General features: G+C 35.9%; 1 protein-coding gene across 1 annotated transcript in view; it reads left to right on the forward strand.

The window, feature by feature from the left end:
* Positions 1-8,825, forward strand: part of LOC140137405 (uncharacterized) — a 56,991-nt gene extending 48,166 nt beyond the window's left edge. The window contains exons 2-3 of the mRNA XM_072159050.1: positions 798-996; positions 7,745-8,825. Coding sequence (XP_072015151.1) covers positions 798-996; positions 7,745-7,986 — 441 coding nt within the window. The 3' untranslated portion in view covers positions 7,987-8,825. The remainder of the gene's footprint in view (positions 1-797; positions 997-7,744) is intronic.
* Positions 8,826-24,805: the final 15,980 nt, after the last annotated feature.

Consider the following 24,805-nt stretch of genomic DNA (forward strand, 5'->3'; position numbering starts at 1 on the left):
TTTTACACAGTTCTATCATCAGTGAATGTGTTTTTGTTGTCAGATGCATGTTTGTATAGAAAAATCATATAAAAATAAACAAACTAATTTAAAATAACAAATAAATTAATAATTACAATTGTTTTTTCAACTGACAGGCTATGTTAGCACAAAAGCTACTTACAAATACAAGCTACAAAACTGAATTTTTATGATTTTCCAAATGAGCAATTCGCTGCATGCACATAAAGGTGGAATATTTTCCAACAGGATTCTTGTTGAAATGTGTAATGTTCTATTAGTTGTCAATTTGGTGCCATGGAAGTACAGATACTCTACCAAATATCAATTGAAATATTTTGCAGATGTGACTTTCGAATATTTATGTGCTATAAAAGTATAATGTATGAGAATTCAATGAGGCATAGAAATGGGATGGATATCAGATGGTGTGCCCTGTAAACATGGTAAAAAGCCTGGGTAAAATTATTCAGCCTTGTATAAATGTTGCATTGCCACCAGACATATGGTACATATTTTATGATGGGAAAGTAGGGCAAATCAGGGGGATATAGCCAGAATAGCTGCAGATTGTGGCCATCATCATGGACTTAGTGAGCAGGTATCGCAAGCAGCCGGCGCCAGGCCAAACCACAACCTGTCTGGATAAATAGTGCTACTGCTAGCTACTACCATTGCTCGCTGTGTCATGATGAGTTTTTGTTCCAGATCTTTAGTTGTCGACCAGGTTTCAGCACCGTAAAATGAATGCAACTTCTCACTAAAATTGTCATATCTTTTTATTTTTCTCGCTACAGTTGGCACTGACCTTCCAAGAGGAGCCAGAAGAGTTTGAGTACCAATCTGAGCAGTCTCTGTTAGCAGAGTACGGCGATGAAGGGGAAGAAGAAGAAGATGCTGGACGTCATTCTAGCGTGTCGGAAGATGAGGAACCATCATCACCTGTTGCTCCTGCTCCATCTGGATTCAGAGAGAATGTGCCAAAGGCAACTGGAGGTAATATTTAAAAAAAAAAAAAAAATTAATAAAATTAGTATAATATAGTTTGATTAGCTCATAATTGGCAGGAATTGTTATGCTTTGTTTTACCACCACGCCGAAAAGTAGACCCAAGTTTTAGAGTGATGTTTGGAGATCAAAATTAGTGTGGAACCAAAAAAAGATCGGAAGTTAAGAGTTTGGACTCTGAATATAGCCCAGTGCATAATTCTACAGTAAATCTGCCCATATTGGTATGTTATGCATGGAGGCCAAAAATAGAAGTCTGAAATCGAATGATTTATGTGTCTTTAAGCTAGCAAGTTACAATGGTGTGTGCAGGTAGCACTAGGCTAGGCACGTGCTATCAACCCAATGCCTTGCACACAAAATCTAAACAAGCATGCACATTAAATTGAAGTTGACCGGATTCTAATGTCTGTCACAAGTAGCACCTGGCCATTAAGGTAGAGAGCAGTGGCGTGGCGTCATAGGGCCACGGGGTCATGTGACCCACCTAGGTTTCATTATCATTGAGGTATAGGACTTTTTATTTTTTCGGAGAAGAGCAGGTAGGGCAACTACTTGATTATATTTCTACATGTTCATACTACATACTCTAATAATTTTCGAAAATTCATGCGAGAGTCCGTTTTTTTAAATCACATTTTGTTCCTAAAATGGGGTTATAAGCGCCCTCAACGGGCACTCTCTCCATAGGGCGACACACCTTGGTCTGGGGCGGACATTTTAAAAATGAATTTAGAAGAGCAGCAACGACATCACTTGCATTTACATTCCAGATGTTAAATCTACATCATATGCCAAATTTGAGGAAATTACATACGAGTCCTTTTTTATTTTAGGGCCATTTGTCTATAACTGGTCTTTACATGTAGCCCTATGGAGAGAGTGCCCGTTGAGGCGCTTATAACCCCATTTAGGAACAAAATGTGATTTAAAAAAAGCGGACTCGTGCAAATTTTCAGAGTATGTAGTATGAACATGTAGAAATATAATCAAGTAGTTGCCTACCTGCTCTCCTCCAAAAAATAAAAGTCCTATACCTCAATGATAATGAAACCTAGGTGCGACATGTAAAGACCAGTTATAGACAAATGGCCCTAAAATAAAAGCGGACTCGTACGAATTTCCTCAAATTTTGCATATGATGTAGATTTAATATCTGGAATGTAATGCAAGTGATGTCGTTGCTGCTCTTCTAAATTCATTTTTAAAATGTCCGCCCCAGACCAAGGTGACCCCCCCCCCAATCGATTGTAAAATTTAGAAAATCCCATAGGAAAATTGCCAAAAAATGGCTGCCCCCAATCATGGGCGGTGCCCCACCCCAATATGATGAGCCATGTTTATGTCACTGTAGAGAGCATTTAGCATTTGGAATGAGAAATGCACCAAAAAGTCTTGCCTTGTTATTTGGATGGGCTTCCTTTAAATCTAGGCTATTTAAGTTGAAACCCGTACACCCCCTATGAAAGACATGACCTTCATCTTTCACATAGGGGGTGCAGACTTCAAATGGAGTCACCCAATCAGGTAACTTAATTTGAAATATATACTCTCTGTGTGGGAGATTAAGGTCATGTCTTCCATAGGGGGTGTATGGATTAAGCGCAATGGATTGCTCTCATCTGGGTTAAAAAACCGATTTACCTACATCAGTGTTAATCTGGTCACGTTTGCAAATCTAGCCCCAAGTATTTAGATATCATCATTGCGCTGGTTTGGGATGTCTCACTCATATTAATTTGAGTGGTTTGAAATTATTTGAAAAAATTCAAAAAAAAATTTACAAAATATGTAGTAATATGATATCGCACACATTCCACATTAGGGACCTGGGCTCATTATGAGCTCAGGTGCAAAAGCAGTTGTTTTTACAATACTAGAAGCACTGAACTCAAAAGCCGATCATTCTAGTTGTCGGTTATCACGCTTAATATGTATTTATGGAAATTCACCCATTTACTGGCTGTGAACGAGGCGCTTAGAGATGCTGTAGGAAGAAAATGAGTGAATTTTATGATTAAAGATAAATAAATGACATCTTTGATGCATATCAAATTATGATTTAGTGCTTTTATGGTCTCCGCACGGAGAAACAGAGGCAAATTTATCAGTTGTGAAGAAAGCGTGGCAAGTTTTTTTTTTACATTTTTTTGTTTTTTCAAATTGATTTTCTCATTCATGTACATGTAACATTCAAATTTTTTGGAGCAGTAGTGGGAAAATGCCAGGGTAAATTGTTACGGGTAGTGAAATTAATAAAGGGATCTTAGAAAGGGGTCTGATCGGATGGTCCAGGGGACAGAGCCCATGTGGAGGGGTCAGCAGGGAGCGGTTATGAAACTTCTAATTTACTCCTGACAAAAGTCAGTAGTAGCGAGCTAGGTGTAATCTCTGCCAGGCGTATGTTGCAATGTGAACGCTACTACGCCTGGCACCCAGTGTAAGTTTGACCTTTTTTTTGGTCGGAACTAAGAAATTACATTTTGCATGGTTAAAAAAGGTCAATGAAACACCGGAAATGGTACCGTAGCTGATGTTTACGCCGACCAGAAGTTAATGCTTGGTGGAACTGGTCGGCGTAGTGCTAGGAGTAAGCTAGGTGTGGACACGCAGTAGGAGTTTTTTATTTTTATCAATGTTAGCATACGGGTGTTACTCAAAATGTGAACTGACTTAGAATAAGTCTACAATTTACTTCTAATTATCTCTACATTTTAGTGCCAATGCCTATCTGTTGTGGTCTTGTGGACCTATGATGAAATAATATTGGTGGGATTTTGCCGATTTGTGGAAGAAAAATCACAAAATCCATGACAATCGCTATCATTTAACATTGACTCTGTATAATATATCTCCAACTGCAGTCGATGAATAGATTTTTATGATATCTGTTTAATTGCCTGGTGCATGTGAAATTTCAGGTAGTCGTAGTATACAAATCATCCTGCAAATATAATAAAATAATACTGGTTGGCATCATTGGAACGTAGTTGATCATTTTATGACTTTCTGGTTGTATTTACTTACAATCTGTTATCTTACAAGAATATGGTATATTTTGATTTTCCATGTGCTGCTTTGTGTCATTTGGGCACTAGATTTTAAATGTTCTTCTTTCTTTCTTTCTTTCTTTCTTTCTTCCTTTTTTGTTCTTCTTTCTTTCTTTCTTTCTTTCTTTCTTCCTTTTTTTGTTTCTTTCTTTCTTCCTTTCTTCCTTTCTTCCTTTCTTCCTTCCTTCCTTCTTTTCTTCCCCCTCGCAAAAATAGGCCTGGGGTGTTAGGGTTAATGGTGCCACTTTCTGATTACTGTAGCATTTTCCAAGATACTTACAAGGCAAAAAAAATTGGTAAAATCACGCGATTTGATAAAAAAGAAATGCAGAAATTTTTTTATTTCAAAAAAAAAAAAAAATCATTTTTTCCAGAAAAATTCGGTAAAATCAGATTTTTCTCTCAAAATACCATAAAAATACCACATCGGGAATTTAAAAAAAAATTGCATTTCCCATTTGTTCTCGTGAGCTTTGAGAAAAACCTTTATTTTTTTTGGCCTAAACTACACAAATTAAGAACAATGCATGCACAAGGCAGCTAAAAGATGTGTTTGCAGCTGAAATCCTCATGACTGAAGTAGATAATAAAATGAGACATGACTACTACTTGACTTTATTTGTGAACCTTTGTTTTGGATAGATGTCAACATAAGGATGAGTTGTTTTGAAGATTTTATTATTAAGCAAGATATTAGGTTTCTTTTCTAATAATCTTATAAAACAAGCACATTCTGTTCTGCCTCCCACCCCGAAAAAATGTTTTTACCTCTCCTGTGTGGCCTATTTTTCGATATGAAGTAAATTGAAGAGAAAAGCATACCACTCTCAGCTCCCCTGCCTTGTCTGAAGCCAAACAGAATTTTGGCAAACATTTCAGTTGTTGTGGTAGGGGAGATTGGAGAATGTACCAGCCCATTTGGCAAAAGTGTCAGTTGTTGTGGTAGGGGAGATTGGAGAATGTACCAGCCCATTGAAAGAGGGGAACAAAATACAGTGTAAGCCCACTCAACATGCTCTTGAGGGTCATCAGATCATGATCTGGATGTGGGCAGAAATGTAAAATTCTGGAGGGTAAACATTTTTATGTTTGCCAACCTTTTGATCTATGAAAGTTAATAGTTTTGTTTACATAAAAACAAGGAGGCTTTTTTCGGAGGGGGTATAATAGTGGAAAGGAGGATACAGGGATGTGCGGAGCTTGGGTTCATTGTCAGGCTTTTTTGGTAACTTTCATAAAACTGGTTTAAAGATGGGAGAGTACCCTTTAAATATTTTCTTTTCAGAAATATTGACAAAATCTGAAGAAGAAAAACTGAAAGGTTATCAGTGGCGTAGGTAGAGGCGAAGGGGGAAATTTACCTCCCAATTTTGCATTCCGTTGGTTGAGACGGGACCGTCAGTTCATTTTGAATGGTCTACTGAAGTGCCAGCCTGGAGGACTGGTCGGCAAATCATGCATCTGCATGCGATGTACTGATGCGATATCAGTCGTTTGAACTCGGAGTCCAACTCTAGAAGTGTTTTAGACTTTGTATAAAGCAGGTTGTCAATTATATATATTTGCTCGTGGGCCACAATGTGCCAAAATCATTTCAAAGATTGGTGTTTGAGGGCTAAATACACCTTGGTTTGCTATATGTACATAATGTGCATATATCAGAGCTGTTAGGGCCAACCACAATTGGTCGTCAGGCCCAATTTAGCCCCAGCCCCAGGCCGCCTATTGAGAACCCCTGGTATAAAGCATAAGCCATATAAATCCTAACCCAAAATTCTATCCATATTATTGGTAGACTGCTTGGCAGTCCCTTTTTCATTAACAATTCACCCCAGCTATGCCCTTCCATAAAACACAATACATCCCCAGTGACTGCTCTGACCAGAGAAAGAGATTCTGATGGGAGCAATTCTCGTTCTGAACTTGTAATCATTGTGAGATGCAGTGGCGTGAGGCAGCTTTCTTGGTCAGGAGGGCAAAATAAAATTTCGGGGCACAGACGAAAAATTGCAGTTGCATCATACAAGACATTATACCAGTTTGGTTTTTGAGAGGCTTTATTGGGACGATGTGCTCGTGTGGCGCGCAAATGTTTTTTTGTATTTTACACTATTTTCGCCCATGATTGGGATTAAAAGGGCTTTATTGTGACAATATGCGCGCTCAGAGTGCAAAAATTTTACATTTTACACTATTTTGGCCCATGATCGGGTGAATTTTGGTGGAAAAGGGCTCCTTGCCCTTTTCTTTTCCTTTGCCCTCCAGATTTTTTCTTTCATTTTTTGTCAGAGGGGCACTTTTTTCTTGCATTATTTGTCAGGGGGGCACTCTGCCCCCCCTTGCCACCCCCACTGGCTACGCTACTGGTGAGATGAGAGTTGATAACTGTAGACTGTAAAAGTAGACTGTAATAGAAAGTGGTAAATGAACAAAAGTAATAATAGAGAAATCTGGATATAATTATTTGGTGAAATATTGAATGCTTTGACACAATATCACACCATAGCATACCAGTGAAATATCTGTTACAGTTGATAATGGACATGTCAACATGCCAAAATACATTTTCTTATGAGCTACAAAAGGCTTTATAATTATTGTTTGTTCTAACAAAAGGTTATATACATTTGATTAAGCATGACTATATGCTTATAATGTAAAAATTCTGCTCCAAGTATAAATTGATGTTGAAATTTCAATTGTTTGTTGAGTTACTTGCGGTCAGTCAGCCTGTAATTTTGTAAAATGCCGGCGTAGACATGAATCAATAAATAATATTATATTATTAATATTAACGTCATTCTTGCAGCAAGTTGCAAGGATACAAAGGTATCATTAACCCCATGAGAACTACCTGCCGATTGGCCAAAAAGAAGTCTTCATTATCAACTGGCCCAATCAGCAACATTGTTAGAATAATTTCACCATGCAAAAATATTGGGGTGAATTATTTGCAAAGCTCCATTCTGACTGGTGATTAAAATGAAGATATCATGTAATTGACCAATCAGAGGCAATGTTAGATCGGCAGGTAGTGCTCAGGGGTTAAGTTAGACACTGCCTACACTAAGGGAATAATAAGAAAGAAAAAATGACAGGCATGACATGAATGTCTGTGTCACATGTAGCAATTACTACGCATTAATATTCAATAATTGTACATAGCAATTACTACGCAATAATATTCAATAATTGTACATTTTTCATGTCAGGACTATTTTAAGGGGAGTATTGTTTTCCACTTTTGATGAGATAGTAAGACTGCTATTTGACCTCGCATCATGCAGGATGACGCACCCCTACATTGTAGAACATACCAAGAGGAAATATGGCAATAAGGAATATTATTGTATTAATACGAAGCATTTAGCGATACCGCATTTTTGTACTGCACAGTCTTCATAGTAATGCCATGCAAGAGATTCTGATACTGAATATATTTTAGGGATGAAATCAAAACTTCGACCGCCCGGTTGACTGCGGTTCCGTCCGGTTGCTATTGTTCTAAACAATGGAAACTGGACGGAACCAGGGGTCAACCTCCGGTCGAGTTTTGATTTCATGCCCAACAAAGCAAAGAAGTTTAGAATGTATAACTCTACCTAATCATAAATTGAACACACCACTGACTTCAGTTGCAGTTGTTCTTATATTAAATTTACTTTTTTTCCTTTCTCTTGTTACAGGTCTACAAAGTTTCACCCCAAGTTATCTACGAGATCTAACACCCTCTATGATGCGAGAGCACCAGGAGGCATTGCGAAGGAAAGATGAAGCACCAAAACTTCCCGAGCCAGAACCACAGCCGTCTGACGCGAGGAGACGATTTCTGCGTCAGCTGGGTCTAGTTCAGCCGCCATGCTGTTTTAATGATACTGATGAATATTCAATGATCATGAATATTCAACAATGTCTCATGAATATTTAGTGATCTTGAATATTCGGTAGCAAAAGGTAGCACTTCTGCTTGATGCTGGAGACGACCGAGTTCCAGATCCCGGATTCGTAGCGTTCTTTTTATCGTGATCCCGAAGATGACTTCACCATCAGATCTGCATCAACAGCCCCTCTGCTTCGGATATAATGATGGTACTCCAAAATAACGATTATCAATACCTGCAAATAACCAATTGGGGGAAAATGTATAATTTTATGCACAAATTGTTTAATTTTAAACAATTTATTTCCAACAAAAGCTAGCATGTTGTGTATGTCCACAGTGACAGCGCCACTTGTTCATTAACCCTCCACTGTAGACCGCATCCTTGGTAACCATCATCGTCATAGCAATATGATTAGAATGATTGCAAAAAAGAGCCAGATGTTTCCAAGCTGATCAGGTTTTTTGCAGCAGAAATCTCCAAGATGTTGAAATTGGCACGTAGCAACACATTTTGATCGTAGGAAGATAAAGGTGTTTCTCCTCTGTTGCTGTAAATGCTACACTAGGATCCACAACATGCTCATCTATCAGGACAGAGTTCTTTAACCCCAATACATTTGTACATTCATTGAATGACCTTTGAAAATTTGGGTACAAAAACTCATACTCTGCAACTTGAGGTCAAATTTTGCACTATTTTTGTTTAATTGAGGTTATTGAACTATGCCATTGGGATGAGGCTATTGTGGTCCATAGTGCTACATCCACAACTTAAGCTAACAAAATCATGACCTACAACTCGTTCATTTCAAATTGACAATGATAATTTTTGATGGTGTTTCTTTTTCACATTCACATGAGTGATATTTTCTCGTCAAGATCATCGAGTTAAAAGTGATGTCTGGAAATGATGGGATGTGGAATATGATATTGATGGCTGTTGTGAATGTAAAAATACTGTAATAAGATAGTTTGTATTTATTAATAAGGCAAAGAAAAAATATTGTTATATTGGTGTAATCCGACCTACCTTAATATTTGGGAGGGAAAATAAGTGTACACTCATTTTAAGTGCATTTTGAAATATTTGAAAAATGCACCCAAAATCACACAATTTGTGGGGTTTTTTTTGAACAAAATGTGTTGAACCTTTTGTATGTTTATATCTCCATCATCTTTTCAACAACTTTATTTATACCCATTTTAACCATTTATTATCAACCTATTTATTTTGTAGTTATCATTCGCCATTATTAGGTCTTTGTTTAATGGATAAAACTTGTACTGAATTAAAAATAATATATCTAGATTAATTTTATTTGCAATCAATATGCATTTTAAAATTATTGCCGCTGTCTTCTGCACCCAGAGCCATTTCAGTTATTCATTCCATCCATGATTATGTAAGTAGGTTCATTGTGCTCCAGGAGCAGAATTCAGTAGCAGTAATTGTAAACTGCATTTATATCATTTTGGACTTTCAGTAGTACTACCATTATTTAAAATGCAGACTGATCTGATCTGAATTGAGTAGATCCGAACCAACTCCAGTGTATGTGTTGTGCTCACCATGTTGGGAGTGTTCATACAATGCACCCAAATCTACACTATTCTGATGTGTGTGAAGCATTTGACAAAAGAAATGTAGATTGCAAAATTGAGGACTAAGCATGAATCCGGAGGAACGTTTGGTATCGGGCAATTGGCATGGTGACTGGTATGACGATGCCGGTAGTAACTTCGCTTGATTGCGTTGTTCTATTACTTGACACTGTGAACAAATGTATGTGACTTTTACACAGATGATAGCTTGCCAAGATTTGTTCTTACTCAGAAAAAAAATCAAACATGTTGCTGTTACTATAGAAATGACGTAGTGTGTTCAAATCTTTCCATATCAAATTAATGAAGAATGTGCCTTTAACTAGCAAACTCTTCATGAATTGTGCTTTCTCAGTATGCATTTAAGTAAAGCCTTCTTTTTGGTTAGTTCTTTGCGTACTCATTAAAAGAAAAAGTATACATGCAATTGATTTGCGCAATGACTAGCAAACTCTTCATAAAATGTGCTTTCTCAGTATGCATTTAAGTAATGCCTTCTTTTTGATAACTTCTTTGCGTACTCAGTAAAAGAAAAAAGTATACATGCAATTGATTTGCGCAATGACTAGCAAACTCTTCATGAATTGTGCTTTCTAAGTATGCATTTAACTATTAAGCCTTCTTTTTGATAACTTCTTTGCGTACTCAGTAAAAGAAAAGTATACATGCAATTGATTTGCGCAATGACTAGCAAACTCTTCATAAAATGTGCTTTCTCAGTATGCATTTAAGTAATGCCTTCTTTTTTGTAACTTCTTTGCATACTCAGTAAAAGAAAAAGTATACATGCAATTGACCTTTTCGGTAAATCCCATAACACTTTGCGAGTACACCTGAGAACTCGTCATTTGACGTCACGCCGACTTGAAATGCGCAGTAATGATGTTCGATAAACGATATGCGCATCGGTAGCGAGCGGCGTGACGCAGAATGACGAGTTCTTAGGTGTACTCGCAAAGGCTTATGGGATTTACCGAAAAGGTCAATTGATTTGCGCAATGACTAGCAAACTCTTCATAAAATGTGCTTTCTCAGTATGCATTTAAGTAAAGCCTTCTTTTTGATAACTTCTTTGCATACTATGTAAAATAAGGAATGCCTGCAATTGATTTGCACAAGTGTGTTCTATGTAAATAATTTGGAATAATATTCCATAAATGATACATGTTTCATGTATGTGTATATATATAAATTTTGCTCCCAATCATAACGTTATCTGTTGTGATTGAAATTTTATCATGTGAAACTTTGTATCATATATAGTAGAAGAAAAAAGAAAAGAAGATAAAATGATATTTTTGTATCTAGAAAATTGATCTTTTCTTATTTATCGGGCCTTGTATTCTTGTTGTATATATACTGCATTGCAGTATCACTTTGTATTCCGTGGTTTTGTACATTATATTAATTATATATTCATACCTTTTATGGTATTGTTATTATGATAAGAGTTGTAGATTCTTGGTGTTAGTACATGTATGGATTATATTATATAATAGTAGAGTACAGGTACACTTTATGTTCTATATCTTTCTATTATAATTGGGCTAATCTATTTAAAGTCTACACTCCCTCTGTGTAAGATTTTTGAAATATCTTCCGCAGTGGGAGTATGAATGGAATGAATATGCAGCTCCGTTTGAATTTCCTACACCCTCTAAGAAAGATTTAGCGTGAATATTCTACAGAGGGAGTGTGAGTTTCAAATAGAGTTTGCTAATGTGTTCATTCCATTTGAAATTGATGCTCCCTCTGTGGAAGATATTTCTAAAATCTTCCACAGGGGGAGTGTGGACTTTAAATGGATTGACCCATTTTGATATTGCAAGTTCATAGACCTAGATTCGCTGCTGTTTATATAGTCTCCTAACCAACCGTCTGCAGTCAAGCAGAACTAAAGACTACCGTAGGCTGCCGCTAAATGCTGTCATCGACCTGTGAATCACACACACACTCCTGTGCTGCACGCTCTGGGCCGAGAATAGGCACGCATCCAATCACCGCACCTTGATGACATTGATCAATTGCGAACATTGTTATGTAATAAACTGTTGATGTCACTCAAAATCAACTGGCTTATCACAATCAACCAGATCCTTCATACGCCCAGACTATGCTCACGATTGAGCCACATGCAGTCTGGGCCGGAGACTACTGTTTATTACATCTCAGATGCTTTGCTCATTCTCAGTCCTGGGGTTACAGTTCATTACACATGGATTGTTCATCCGTATTTAAGTTAATTATCCATTTTGTTGGCATTTGCAGCAAGGCATCTACCTGTAAATCATTGTCAGATTTGGCTCTGCTGTTTGGTTCAAGAAGTCTGCAATAATTTTTTTTTTTGCGATTTGATGCAAAAGTAGCAAATAGTAATTTCTTAATATCGCAGTTGCTCAATCATGCCCCCAATGTGCAATGCACTATTGACTATTTCGCATGTCTTTTGAATAGTCCTGGATTGGTAAAATTCACGAACATAAAACCCTGGCGAAAATAGCCACAGCATCCGAGAATGATACCTAGTAATTACAGGCCAGTGGAACTATATCTGTATTATGGATATCGTAGGCTCGCACATCATTTTTCGCAGTGCACCCAAATTAATTTTCTCTCGGCGCAAAGAGCAAGAGATGTTTGTGATAGATGCTAGAAATTAAAAATATTTTGACCCAGTAAGGGATGAAATCAAAACTAGACTTGCAGTTGACCGCCTGTTCCGTCCAATTCGGTCCTGTTTCTGTTGTTCTATACAATGGAAACGGGTTGATGTCATCCCTAATACATGTGTTCGAAGTGAGATCAAATAAATATTATGTCCCTGTCCCTAGTGTCCCAGGAAAATTCAATTTTCATTTTGGTTATGAAAATTAAAATGTTACTCTTGAATTTTCCATGAATTGTAGCATATCAACGAGCCAGGAGTAAACAGTCAAATTTGAAGCTTCTGTCATCATTGACTTCATAGTCATACCTGGTCATATGGAACTGTGACCATATAATGTAGCAACATAAACAACAACATACACAAATTCCATTATCACCTTGTAATACTAGATGGAGGAGTAAAACCTGGGAAAGATGGATGCTGCAAAGGTCAGGGGTGAGAGGAAATTGTCAGTGGCCAGACTGGGGGTGCCATTCCCCCTTGGGACTTGCATCCTCACTCACTGTCCCCTAGTCAAAACAAAAACATGTGGAAAATGCCACTGTCTGGGGCAAAAATTAAAGAGTTTAATATTTTTGTCTTTTCAAATATACTTTGTGCATAAAAATAAAAAACCTGCATCCACTTAGCACAGCTCTGTAGCATTTGGATTTTTATGCAGGTGTACCTAGCCGGCAGACAGCCCAATCTCTTAACTTATCAACGCCAACATCATTCACAGGTAATAGGTCTTGATTTAAATTTCCTGCCAAGCTTACAAAATTACAAAAGGGGAGCTTATTCAACCCTAAAAAGCACTGTAAAGTTCTACATTTTATTGTTATCGGTACATCATGAGTCTGGGGATGTATGTACGTGCATTCTACTAGGAGAAAGGTGCATTTCGGCAAATATGGGGTGGGGGTGGGGCTGCACAAATCTTTGAAATCTGGGCCACTTTAAAAAATGAATATGCCTGATGCCTATTAAATGCAACAAAACCAAGCATTCAAGTACTAAATCATGGCAATATAATTTTGGATCCCATACCTATATAGGGCTTTCTGGCAGGCACTATCATCTGTAAATTTGTATTCATGAAGCAGCAGCAGCGCATTTGAGGTCTGTGAACTTTGCTAGTAAAATATTTGAATGTTTTATGTTAAAGTTAAGTGTTATGTAGAATGAAAAAAATAATTGATCCCAATATAATAAGACTGAATCTAAAAATATATCATGGGGTTGATACTGCAGACTAAACATGGAACTTCCTGGCAAGTCTGGCTTCACTAGGATCCACAACATGCTCATCTATCAGGGGCAAAGTTCTTTAACCCCAATACATTTGTACATTCATTGAATGACCTTTGAAAATTTGGGTACTAAAACTCATACTCTACAGCTTCAGGTCAAATTTTGCAATATGATTGTTTAATTGAGGTTATTGAACTATGCCATTGGGATGAGGCCATTGAGGTCCATAGTGCTTGCTATGAGTTGTGTGTCGTCTAGGCACAGATCTTTGCTCTAGGTGTGTAGTATGGGATTAGGCAGTATAAAATGTTAATGTTTTGGTTCTCGTCCGGAGGATTTTTATAAATTGATGAGGGAGGGAGGTTTTTTTTCCTCCAGAAATGTAAAATTAGCATTGTCTAGTTTTTGGTCTTTTCTAACAGTGGTCGAGGAGAGGAAGCCCTTTTTCTTTTATTTTGTCAAATGTGAGATTATGAGGGCTAAACCCCCTAGAGTACCACAAAAAGGCCAGGAAGTGATCCTTATTTTCTAACAAACTTATTTATATGTATACATTGTTCATAAAGCATTCCAAAATAGTAACATTTTTTGAAAAATCAAAAAAAGAAAAGAAAACAAATTCCAGAAATTGAGGAGCGAGGGATGAGAACCAAAACATTACTTTTTTTTTTACCTTACAATATCAGGGTTCCATATATATGGATTGTTAATGCTTTTGCTATAAAATAGGGTCTAATATTGGCTTTACATTGACATCTAGAGTCTCTTTCTTACCATCAATGATTCAAAGAGTGACCGAATCGAAAGCACTTGAACTTGGGAGTCAATATAATTGCAATTGCAAGCCAAAACTAATCTGAGAGAAATATTACCGACAGTACTCGGTTTCAGTTGTCAGCGAATATCATACTAAGGTTGCAGTATCATCCATGTTTAGTTTTAATAGATCAGTTTTGTCTTAACACTGGAGAGCTGATCCCATTTCTGGAAATTAATTCATCCAGACAATAATAATAATATTAAGTCGACCTACATGTATGCCAACCAAGATAGTGCAGAGTCTATGCAAAGACAGCTCCATGCTCCATTTAAGAGAATTTCCGAGTTGTGTGCATTCAGTCATAATTCCTACCAAAAAAATGTATTATTTTGACAACTGTGGTGTATTAGTAATTAGGAAATGCAATGAAGACCTTGGCATGATATTTGTACAATCTTGTGGTTCAATTATAAATTCACAATTCAAATTTTCTTTTGCGTTGTTTATATTGTGTATCACATGTACATCATTTCAGCTTTCTCGTATTATTAATTAGTTGTATGATTTTGTATCGATTCTCAGGTCCTGAACTTTTAATTCATAACGAAATACTAAAAACGCCCTAATTATATGCAAACTATGATTGTGACGATTGAAATGCTGTAAAAGTGGCAATTTTTGCACGATTCATTGTTCGCGCTTTGTCAATTTTGAACTGTTTCCCTTGTATTTAAATATGCGATTCTAAGTATCCTTACATTGACCTAAACACAAAAGGAATATATTCGCATGTTGTTATTTTCGCGGTAGCAGCTTGGAATGTGAAAAGCGCAAAAAATAAATGCAGCGCAAAAAATTTCTGCTTTTAGTATTCTATTATGGTCATGCTTATCTAGTTAAGTATGGTATAACACAAGGATCCACAACATGCTCATCTATCAGGGGCACAGTTCTTAACCCCAATACATTTGTATATATTCATTGCATGACCTCTGAAAATTTTGGTACAAAAACTCATACTCTGAAACTTGAGGTCAAATTTTGTACTATGATTATGTAATTGAGGTTATTGGACTATGCCATTGGGACGAGGCTATTGTGGTCCATAGTGTAATCAGCCTTGGGTGTATTTATTGATCAAAATTAAATACAATATGATGATGAGAGAAATCAATTGATTCAATCAATTTGCTGCATGTAATGAGTATAATGTTTAACAGATGATTTTACAGCGAACTCTATTTGGATAGATATAGATACACACAATATTATTGTTAGCAATTAAATATGCTTGGATGTATAGAGTTTTGGTGGTATGTTGCCCCAGAGAAGATGTTTGAAATGTTTGAAAAATGAAAATACGAGAGGTAGCAGTGAAAGTGGTCTTTTTTCATCTTGAGTTGCAGCCCATCATAAACAAGATAATTATGAGAAATTGAAGAAATATAAATTTAAACGAGTACACACACGCACAGATATGTTTTTAAGAAGAGGCTAATTCCGGTAGGATAATTCCGGTGATATTGTGTGCCAGGATCGATTGCTATGCAGTTCTTTGTTTTTCCATTTCCTCGTTTCCGAGAAATTCTGTGGCACTTACCATTCATTGTTTTCCCACATGCTGTAAATAGATATTTATTATAATTTTGTATCGGTGTCTTTTCATGCAAATTATTAAAAGTGCTGCTGAACATGTGCAAAGGGGCTATTCCAGTTAAAATCCATACACCCTCTATGGAAGATATGATCTGAACCTCCCACACAGGGAGTGTAGATTTCAAATGGAGTCGTTTATTTGGGTAAACCCATTTGAAATTTGCACGCCCTGTGTGGTAGATTAAGGTCATGTCTTCCATAGGGGTGTATGGATTTCAACTGGAATAGCCCAAAATTAGATGGGTTTTTTTCACACAGGATGAACAATTGGGCATATTATAAATGTTCTTTCGTTGACATTATCAATTGATGAATTCAGATGCAAAAACTATTTTCAAAATTTTTGAGTTACAGCCACCAACTTCTACCCTGAATACTTGTATTAAATCGATACCCTACAATTTCTAGGTGCATGTGTATTTGACCGGTAATATTTGCCTACATGTACATCTCAAAAATGAATGATTGGTTTTGCATCCGCGCTCTTCATTTGTAACATGATGTAGGCCTTGCAGTATGAACTTGGGTATGATATTGTAATGATGATAATGACCACTGATCAATAACTGGTTTTATTGATTATGGTATGAGTAATAGGGAGGGTTTCCATTTGTATTGCTGACAATAGTTTTAATATCAATAATGGGACATTAGGCATACTGAATGTACACTGTGTAAAACCACAACATTTGGTGTATTGTACAGGGTGTGTCTGAAAGAACTGTACTTACGGTACCGTCGGAAATTGTACTTTGTCAGTATTTTAATTCCTGAACCGAACAAAATTGTATAATGTACGCAATTGTGTATGTAAGACTTCTTTCATATGCTTTTTGAAAATTAAATGCTTGGTTCTTGAAATCGCGATGACAGTTGATTTTGAATTCTTTCCGGATTCAATTCTGTCGGTCCGTGTCACGTCACTTCCGGTTGATGATGTTCGAGTGAAAACAAGTCCCTAATTCGATTTTTGTTGATGATTTCTGTCATTGGTGTTATGTAAATTTCGATCGCAAATAGTCAGTGGAATCAAACAACCGTTTCTAAGTCTTCAGAGTGAAAGAAACTTACTTGATTTACCGTTTATATGCTGACAAACTTAAAATTAAATTCCATGCTCGAGTGTCGTTTTTTCCAAAAATTGAATGCCACTCCAGCAACATCGCTATGTAGCCTCCTTCACAGCCGGTTTCTGTCGTTCACAACAAATCGTGAGCCACATGCAGTTTGGGCCCGAGACTAGAAATAGCCCGGATGTCCGACCGACAGAATACAGCTAAAGTATCGAGAACTGGGTTTTATGCTTGAATGGTTCAATGCATTTTCTTTTTGACTCATGGGAATGGGTTAAAAATGAAGTGTAATTTTCAAATAGAAAATATGTGGGTTCTGATGTATTCGTCAATAATATACACCATTCCGTTCTGTTTCACTACGACATTAATATACTCAATATTGAATATTTTAGATGGTAAAGTTCTTTCAGAGACGCCCTGTAGCAAATTTACTGCCTATGTAGTTGGCCTACATTACTGTGTACACATCAAGTATTTTACAGTACATTTTAATCAGTTTTAGTCAATTAAATGTAGTGGCCCGGCATAAAATAGCATGCATTTTAAGCTTTCCTCTATAAATCACAATATTGTCAACCACAGATGTATTGTGTCAATTTATGAACCGAAAACATCTGGTGAAATGTGCTGGAAAATGGTGAATTTTACAGGAATAGATGTGATCTGATCATGCCAAAGGCGGGAATTTTAAATGTTGCCCTTGCCGTCAAGGCAAGGGCAAAATTTGGTTTTAAAAAACCCATCAAAATAGGTGTTTACTCAATGGAAAGTGCAAAATCAAGACTTGTGAAAATTTGCTGCTATAAAACATGCTCTGTGTGTATCAAGTGTTACAGAAATAGTAGTTGTGATAACCATGATAACGACATAGTTGGGATCAAGTGATGTTTATTGAACCATGCTATATAGTCATCTGCTGGACATATGGATATACAGACCATGTAGAACACAATTTATGTAGGTAAAAAAAGCACATTGGTTCTTCCAAATCCGAGAAAATCTGTGATTTCCCTCCAAAAAACGCATTAAAAAGAAAAAAATTCCAAATGTCCAAAAGCGTAATTGCAACTCAAATGGGCAGAGTGAAAGGCACAATTGTGTATTTGTCCAGGCCTTTAGCATGGGATAGGCATAGCATGGACATAATATATCTGCTGCGCCCTCACAAATATGAACGTAGCATTGTGGTCAAAGGCCCATTCAGCGATTTGTTCATATGGAGGATGGTAAACCAACTAAAGCCAAGATCAAACCCAAGTAAAATGGAAGTATTAAGGTTAGCAACTATTTTAAACTGTTGAGATTTGGTAATTCACAGCATCTTGCAAATGGTAGTGAGCATTGGCAAAAATTGCATTGACCATTTCATAACGAGCTTGTAGAAGAATTCAAATATCACAGATATACTTTTGTAGGTCCTGTGGTTCTTGAGTTATGTTGTAAAGAGGGCTGAAACAACAAAACTTTTGTAAAACTTTCAGAACTCATTAACAACAATAAATCAAGCAAGTATATGATTTGTAGGATGAACTTTTGCATAAATATTGATTTAGGTAATAAAAATCGATACCACGTCTGCCCTTAAGGTGGTACGAAAGGCAAAATCAAGTTGCTCTGATTGAGATTAAAATAGACTTGTTGCAGAGAGATATGCAAAATAATCTTAATTCCAAAATTTGAGCCAAATCGGACAAACGGTTTTTGAGATATTGCTGTTGAAAGATTCTTTGTATTCTATTGTTTTTGCCAATATATTGATGAAGTTAATGAGGAAAATTGGCAAAATGTGCTCATTAATATTAATTTTTGCCAATATTTTCCCAATATTTTATGAATAAACCTTCATACTACTTTTACCTTTAAGAATTTTGACCTGAAACTTTGCCAATGTGTCTCTATGACCTAAACCTTTAACATGTGATTTTCCAGACCATCTAATTTGCATATTTGCATAATTAATTAGCTTTAAGTATAATGCTAATTAATTATGCAAATTAAATGGGGAAAATCACATGTTAATGTTTTAAACCATAGAAACACATTAACAAAGTTTCCAAACACATTGGCAAAGTTTCATGTCAAAATCATATAAAATAAAAGTAGTATGAAGGTTTATTCATAAGATATTGGTATAATATTGGCAAACATGAATATTCATGAGCACATTATGCCAATTTTCCTCATTAACTTCATCAATATATTGGCAAAAACAATAGAATACAAAGAAACTAAAAACATGTATATCTTGACAACCGTATGTCCGATTTCCTTCAAACAAAAATTATTTTGCTCAGTGTATTTAGCTTAACTTAGTCAATCTATTCAAATGGTTCTAAATTCAGTTTCTGTTTTCCAGAAACATCGTTTCGAACCCCCTTAATATCTGATAGACAACTATTTGAGTGGCAAATCAGCAGCGCCTGGTTCTTCAAAAAAAAGTGAGACGGGATACTTTTTATTTTGAAAAAAATTTCCCTGACACTGATCTGCTTGTGTCAAACCCTACCTGTGTAGCATCGTCAAATTTCTGGGAAGCTTTTTGTCATATATCCCTCTATAACCTATGTGCCTTTCAATCAGTAGATAGTTTGGATCAACTGGAATGGATCTGTGGAATCTTTCTTGTCAAATGACATTGTAATTGTGGCAATCATCTTTTTTTTTATTTTCCTGAAATTATTGTGTCTTTCAAATTTTGTGCTGTAATTTGTTTTTGATTTTTTGTAAATTTTATTTTGATGAAGTGTCACATTCAGCTGGATTATGCATGTCTTTTTTTCAATTATACATTAAATTTCTAGTAAAATATACTTTTAATGCATTGTGGGTAATAATTTTACAAAGTTGTTGAATTTGAATGCTTGTAACCTATGCTTTGTTCAAATAAGTAGCATAGTTGCTAATATGAGGATGGCAGCTAAGATGGCATAATGCTGCTGTCATAGTGTCATGCCACTCGCTGCTGAACGGTATGGAGCAAGCGCATTGCAGACATTCAACAGACACAATCAAGGCTTGTGATTGGCTGATATGTCATGCTACTTGCTTGCTACAGCAGCATGAAAGTATGACAGGGGCATAAGACTAAGAGTTCATACTTGAGGTTACGCATTAATTTACTTCTGGTCGTTGGAAAACAATGGATCAATTTCATCTTGTTAAAAAAAAGCGCAGTGATTTATAGTGCACTACGCACAGGCACAACGCCTAGACGTTGATCCACAAGCCTCGGCACACTTTACAGGTGGTTGTTGTATTTGTTACATATTAGTATTAAATTGCAGCAACATTTTGATTTTCCTTTCAAATTCTATTAAAACAAATTATGCTTTGTGTTGTAATCACAAAATTCACGCACAAAATATTGTGGTGTTCAATTTGTTTCAGCCAATCATATCTGTACAAATAATCAAGACTATAATGTATATAATGATGTATTGATTTTGTAAGAAGAAATTTGACAACAAAGTGACTCTATATTTATATGTCTAGTTAAAATTCAAAATTCAATTGTACAAATTTAAAGTGTGTTAATATGTAAATAAGGTTTAATATTTAGTAATTATGGGACAAATTTTTGTAGTCAAAATGTTATTTATTTTATTCAGGAAATGGACACAGATCAAAATTTGTGTTGATTGTGGGGACATTGGGATGATGTTGGAATTCATTAGTTACTTTGTATACAAATTTTGGGTTGATCAGAAAATTGGTGATTTTTGACCTGGGGGATGGGAGAAAATATTGATCTTGGGCTTATATGGTGCCTGAACTGACTTTGTACAAACATCAAGGCATGCAAGTTATTGCTGATACAGACTACAATTGACATTAGTTTGAAATTCCAAAATAAAAGTGGTCATTCTGTGAAGTCGTGATTGAAAGCAGTTTAACCTTACCCCTTTTCTATAAATGTTCAGATTATTTGATATTTTATTTGTGATTACCATAGATCATTACTGATCATATTGATTGGCCTTCTGTATAAAAACAATTGATGCAATTAATTAGGTCATCATAGTATATGCCTTAATAGTATTTAAGTAGATGATATGTTAGTGTTTCATAATATTTTTTTGATTTATGTTTAAAATGGAATAAATTTTGTATATACTTTGGAAATCACAAGATAGTAGTTGTTAAGATAAACATAAGTTTGTATTTTGTTTACCCATTGATTTTCCCCTGAATTTAATGATGTGAAATTACTAGTATTCAGCAACATCACAGTGCCTATGTAATACAATGTTTTAGTTGTACCAGTAGCTGTAGGTGCCTATATTTATGATGATTTGATTTTGATTCACTATTAGGTTTATATTCTATATTTATATACTTGTAAGTTGCTAACTACTCCTTATGATTAACTAACATATCAATATGAGGTCGTCAGCCTTTTGCCATCTTGTGGGTAAAAGCGATAAATCAGTACGCTTGCATTTCCCGTTATTGTCATGTAAATCTTTACTCGTCTCTAGGTTATCACAGGATTTCTTTTATATTCAGAAGGTAATTGTATTGATTTTCCAACAAGATGGCCAAAAATGATGTCACACTGACGTCATCTGGGATATTTTAGGGGTTTTCATTTTTGACGATTTTAACTGTCCTGAACAATTGTGTGTTTCTTGCATTCATGGTTTCGAACAGTTACACATCGGCCTACGAGCAGCGTTCGAAATAGGGCCGGTCATTGGCCTGTAACTTTTTGGCCTGGCGGGTAACTTTTCTGACTGGCATCTAGTTGCCGACCCAGCTGGCCGGTAACTTTTTAAGGTAAAGCCCGGCTGGCCTGTAACTTTTTGAGGCATATTTCGAACACTGCCTATGAGTCAAAATGATTTTTGCCGACTTCAGCTCAAAATTTGCGGTTCTACAATTTACCACAAAAATCTCACCAAAATTTCCCGCTACGTTTAATTACTGCTGTAAACGGAAGTATTGCTTAACTTCACACTGTAGTGCCTACCAGATTTTGCTTTCATGTAATGACGTAATGAAATGATATACCCTCTTCACTAAGATGATCTTTCTATTTGAGCCAGTGTGTTATAATCTTTCTTCTATAATGTGTAGTTTCCTTAATAATTGAATCATATTACCTTAACTAATTCTGTTTTATTAAATTTGAAACTATAGTTTTGTTACACAGTGTTAATATGTCAGATATTTTGTACTCGCTATTATTCGCCTAAAGTTTGTTTGGCTTATAATTGGCGAAAATTATTCGGTTTTTGTTACTGCATCAACTCATATAAACATGCGCCAGTCAGTCATGCATTACGGAACATGCAAGTAGCGTAAGTGCTGCACACAACTGCTGCGCATGTCATTCTGTATCAATACACAATGTTATGAGCCTAATTTTTTTCGCCAATTATAAGCCAAACTAAATTTAAATTTAGTCACTTTGTTCACACAAAATCTGTTTTGTAATTTCTTTACTACATGTACTTCAAAAAATGTTATTCTAGGGAAAACATATTTTGTTAAACATGCATATCTTGGGTTTAATATAATTAAATAGTAATAGATTGGGGTTTTAGAATTTGGGACTCAACATCAATTTTGTAATCTGTAAAGAATTAAACTAACTGCCAGGATTTTTAAGGTACGTAATTACCAAAGGACGCTAAACGTGTAAAAAGAGAGAAAGCAAAAAGAAGCAAAAGAATTTGAAGTAACACAACTTCCTCATATTTTTTTTTGAAATTGTTACCCAACAATATAATGTACCTTTAACCCTTCCCCTGTGAAAAGTCCCGGAAAATATGAATTTACCAGTAATTTGAGATCATTTAAGGTACTTGGAGTTTCAAGTGATTAAAATAGGATTTAGGGTAACAACCTTTTCACCCTAACAATTTGCTTGAGTGATTATATTTAGAAGTTATATTTTAGCAGCTTGCCAGATTGACATTATCAAGATTGGTTTTGCACCTCCAGAACTAGAGAAGATATCTCACACTTCCCACAATGCATTTCTTCAATTTTCTATACTGATTTGCTATCCAGTGCAACATGGGTCAATAGTAACAAAATGTAGGCCTACCGCAATTAGCAGAGCTGGCAAAATATGTTTATTTCTTGACTATCGACCCATGTTTAGCCAGTCTAAGCAAAGGGAACCTATACAAAGTAATCCTGAGTATCATTTGCTGTAATGAGGTGATACATCATGCAAAGGATTCTGGGAATGGTAAAATATCTTCTCTGCTCCAGAACTTTTTAAAGAGAGACATAAGAAAGGAAAGGAAATGTTTTCAGCATGGGAACTGTCAGACAGCCTATTTATAGAATGTATCGGTATAGTTACCATGTCATATTAACTGATTGATTGGTTGAAAATTGGGAGGAAACGGACCAAAATTAACGAACAAGCTGCAGATTTTTAGACTTTTAATAGGCTGATTTTGGTAGAATTTGATTTTGTTTAAGAAGTTAGCAAAATCGAAAGGAGGAAATCTATGTTAAGTGGAGCAGAAAATGAGCTGTTACTGTTGAAATCCATACACCCCCTGTGGAAGATACGACCTTAATCTCCCACACAGGGAGTGTAGATTTCAAATGGAGTCACTCATTCAGGTAACCCCATTTGTAATTCACACTCCCAGTGTGGAAGATGAAGGTTGTGTCTTCCATAGGGGGTGTATGGATTTCAACTGGAATAGACCCAACGTTATTAATAGGTCATGGGAGTTTATTGAAACAAATTGAACTTCCTGCACATGAACTGTGAGATTCGTTTTAATCAAGTTTTGCACATGGATTTGTATGTGGAAAGAAAGTTGAAACAATATGGCTGCTTTGTGCGTTTTTCATTGCTAGAGAAGCAGATAAGGTGCTCATGTTGCCAACATACATACTTTGGTCAGCGGTTCTTGACATGTAATGGTTAACAGGCATTTCAGTCAGGACTGTCTCAAGGGCTGCTGATCAGGAATTGGCATGTTTATACTTGTTTAAAGATATTTACCCCCTGAGCACTACCTGCCGATCTAACATTGCCTCTGATTGGTCAATTACATGATATCTTCATTTTAATCACCAATCAGAATGGAGCTTTGCAAATAATTCACCCCAATTTTTGTGTGTGATGAAATTATTCTAATAATGTTACTGATTGGTCCAATTGATAATGGAAACTTCTTTTGGACCAATAGGCAGGTAGTTCTCATGGGGTTAAAAAAGCACTGAAAGCAGCTATTCTATCTCGTGTCAACATGACTAGTCTCCTACACAGGAAAGGTATTAAGTATTGAATTCTATTGTTAGTCTCTCACAATTCTACAGATTTCTACTGAATATATTGTAATGCAAACTTTATTGATAAGAAAATCAGCGCAGTACATTGTTGAAGAATTGATTGATCCAAGTTGAGGCATTTACGTTTCTTCAACATGGCTTTCGCTGAGGCCAGTAGAATTTAGTGTTGGCATTTTTGTAGACGTGATTTGTAAGGAGGATTTTTGTAGATGCGATTTGTATAGATGATGAATTTGATAATTGATAATTTGATAATTGGGATCAGCAATCTGTGTATATTTTAATCCATTATTATTATGTTTAATTGTGTTTTTAAGATGTGGTGTATTTACAATGTAACAATATTGGGGTTTGTTGTGGATTTTCATTAAAATAATAGTATATATATATTAAGTCAGTTTGTCTTCTGCGTGTATTATTTTAAATTTGTGAATTCAAGAACTTATGAGGGGGTATCAGAAAGTTTTTGATCACCCAGAATCAAAGGAGCTATATCGATGAAAAATTTTCTGTGTAATCACTGATCCTTATGTACATTATGGTCCACAAATGTTCTCATAAGTATGTCTACTTTCTTAACAGGTGGGGCTAGATGGGCAGTAA

The sequence above is a fragment of the Amphiura filiformis genome, chromosome 17 (genome assembly GCF_039555335.1).
Source record: "Amphiura filiformis chromosome 17, Afil_fr2py, whole genome shotgun sequence".
NCBI lineage: Eukaryota > Metazoa > Echinodermata > Ophiuroidea > Amphilepidida > Amphiuridae > Amphiura > Amphiura filiformis.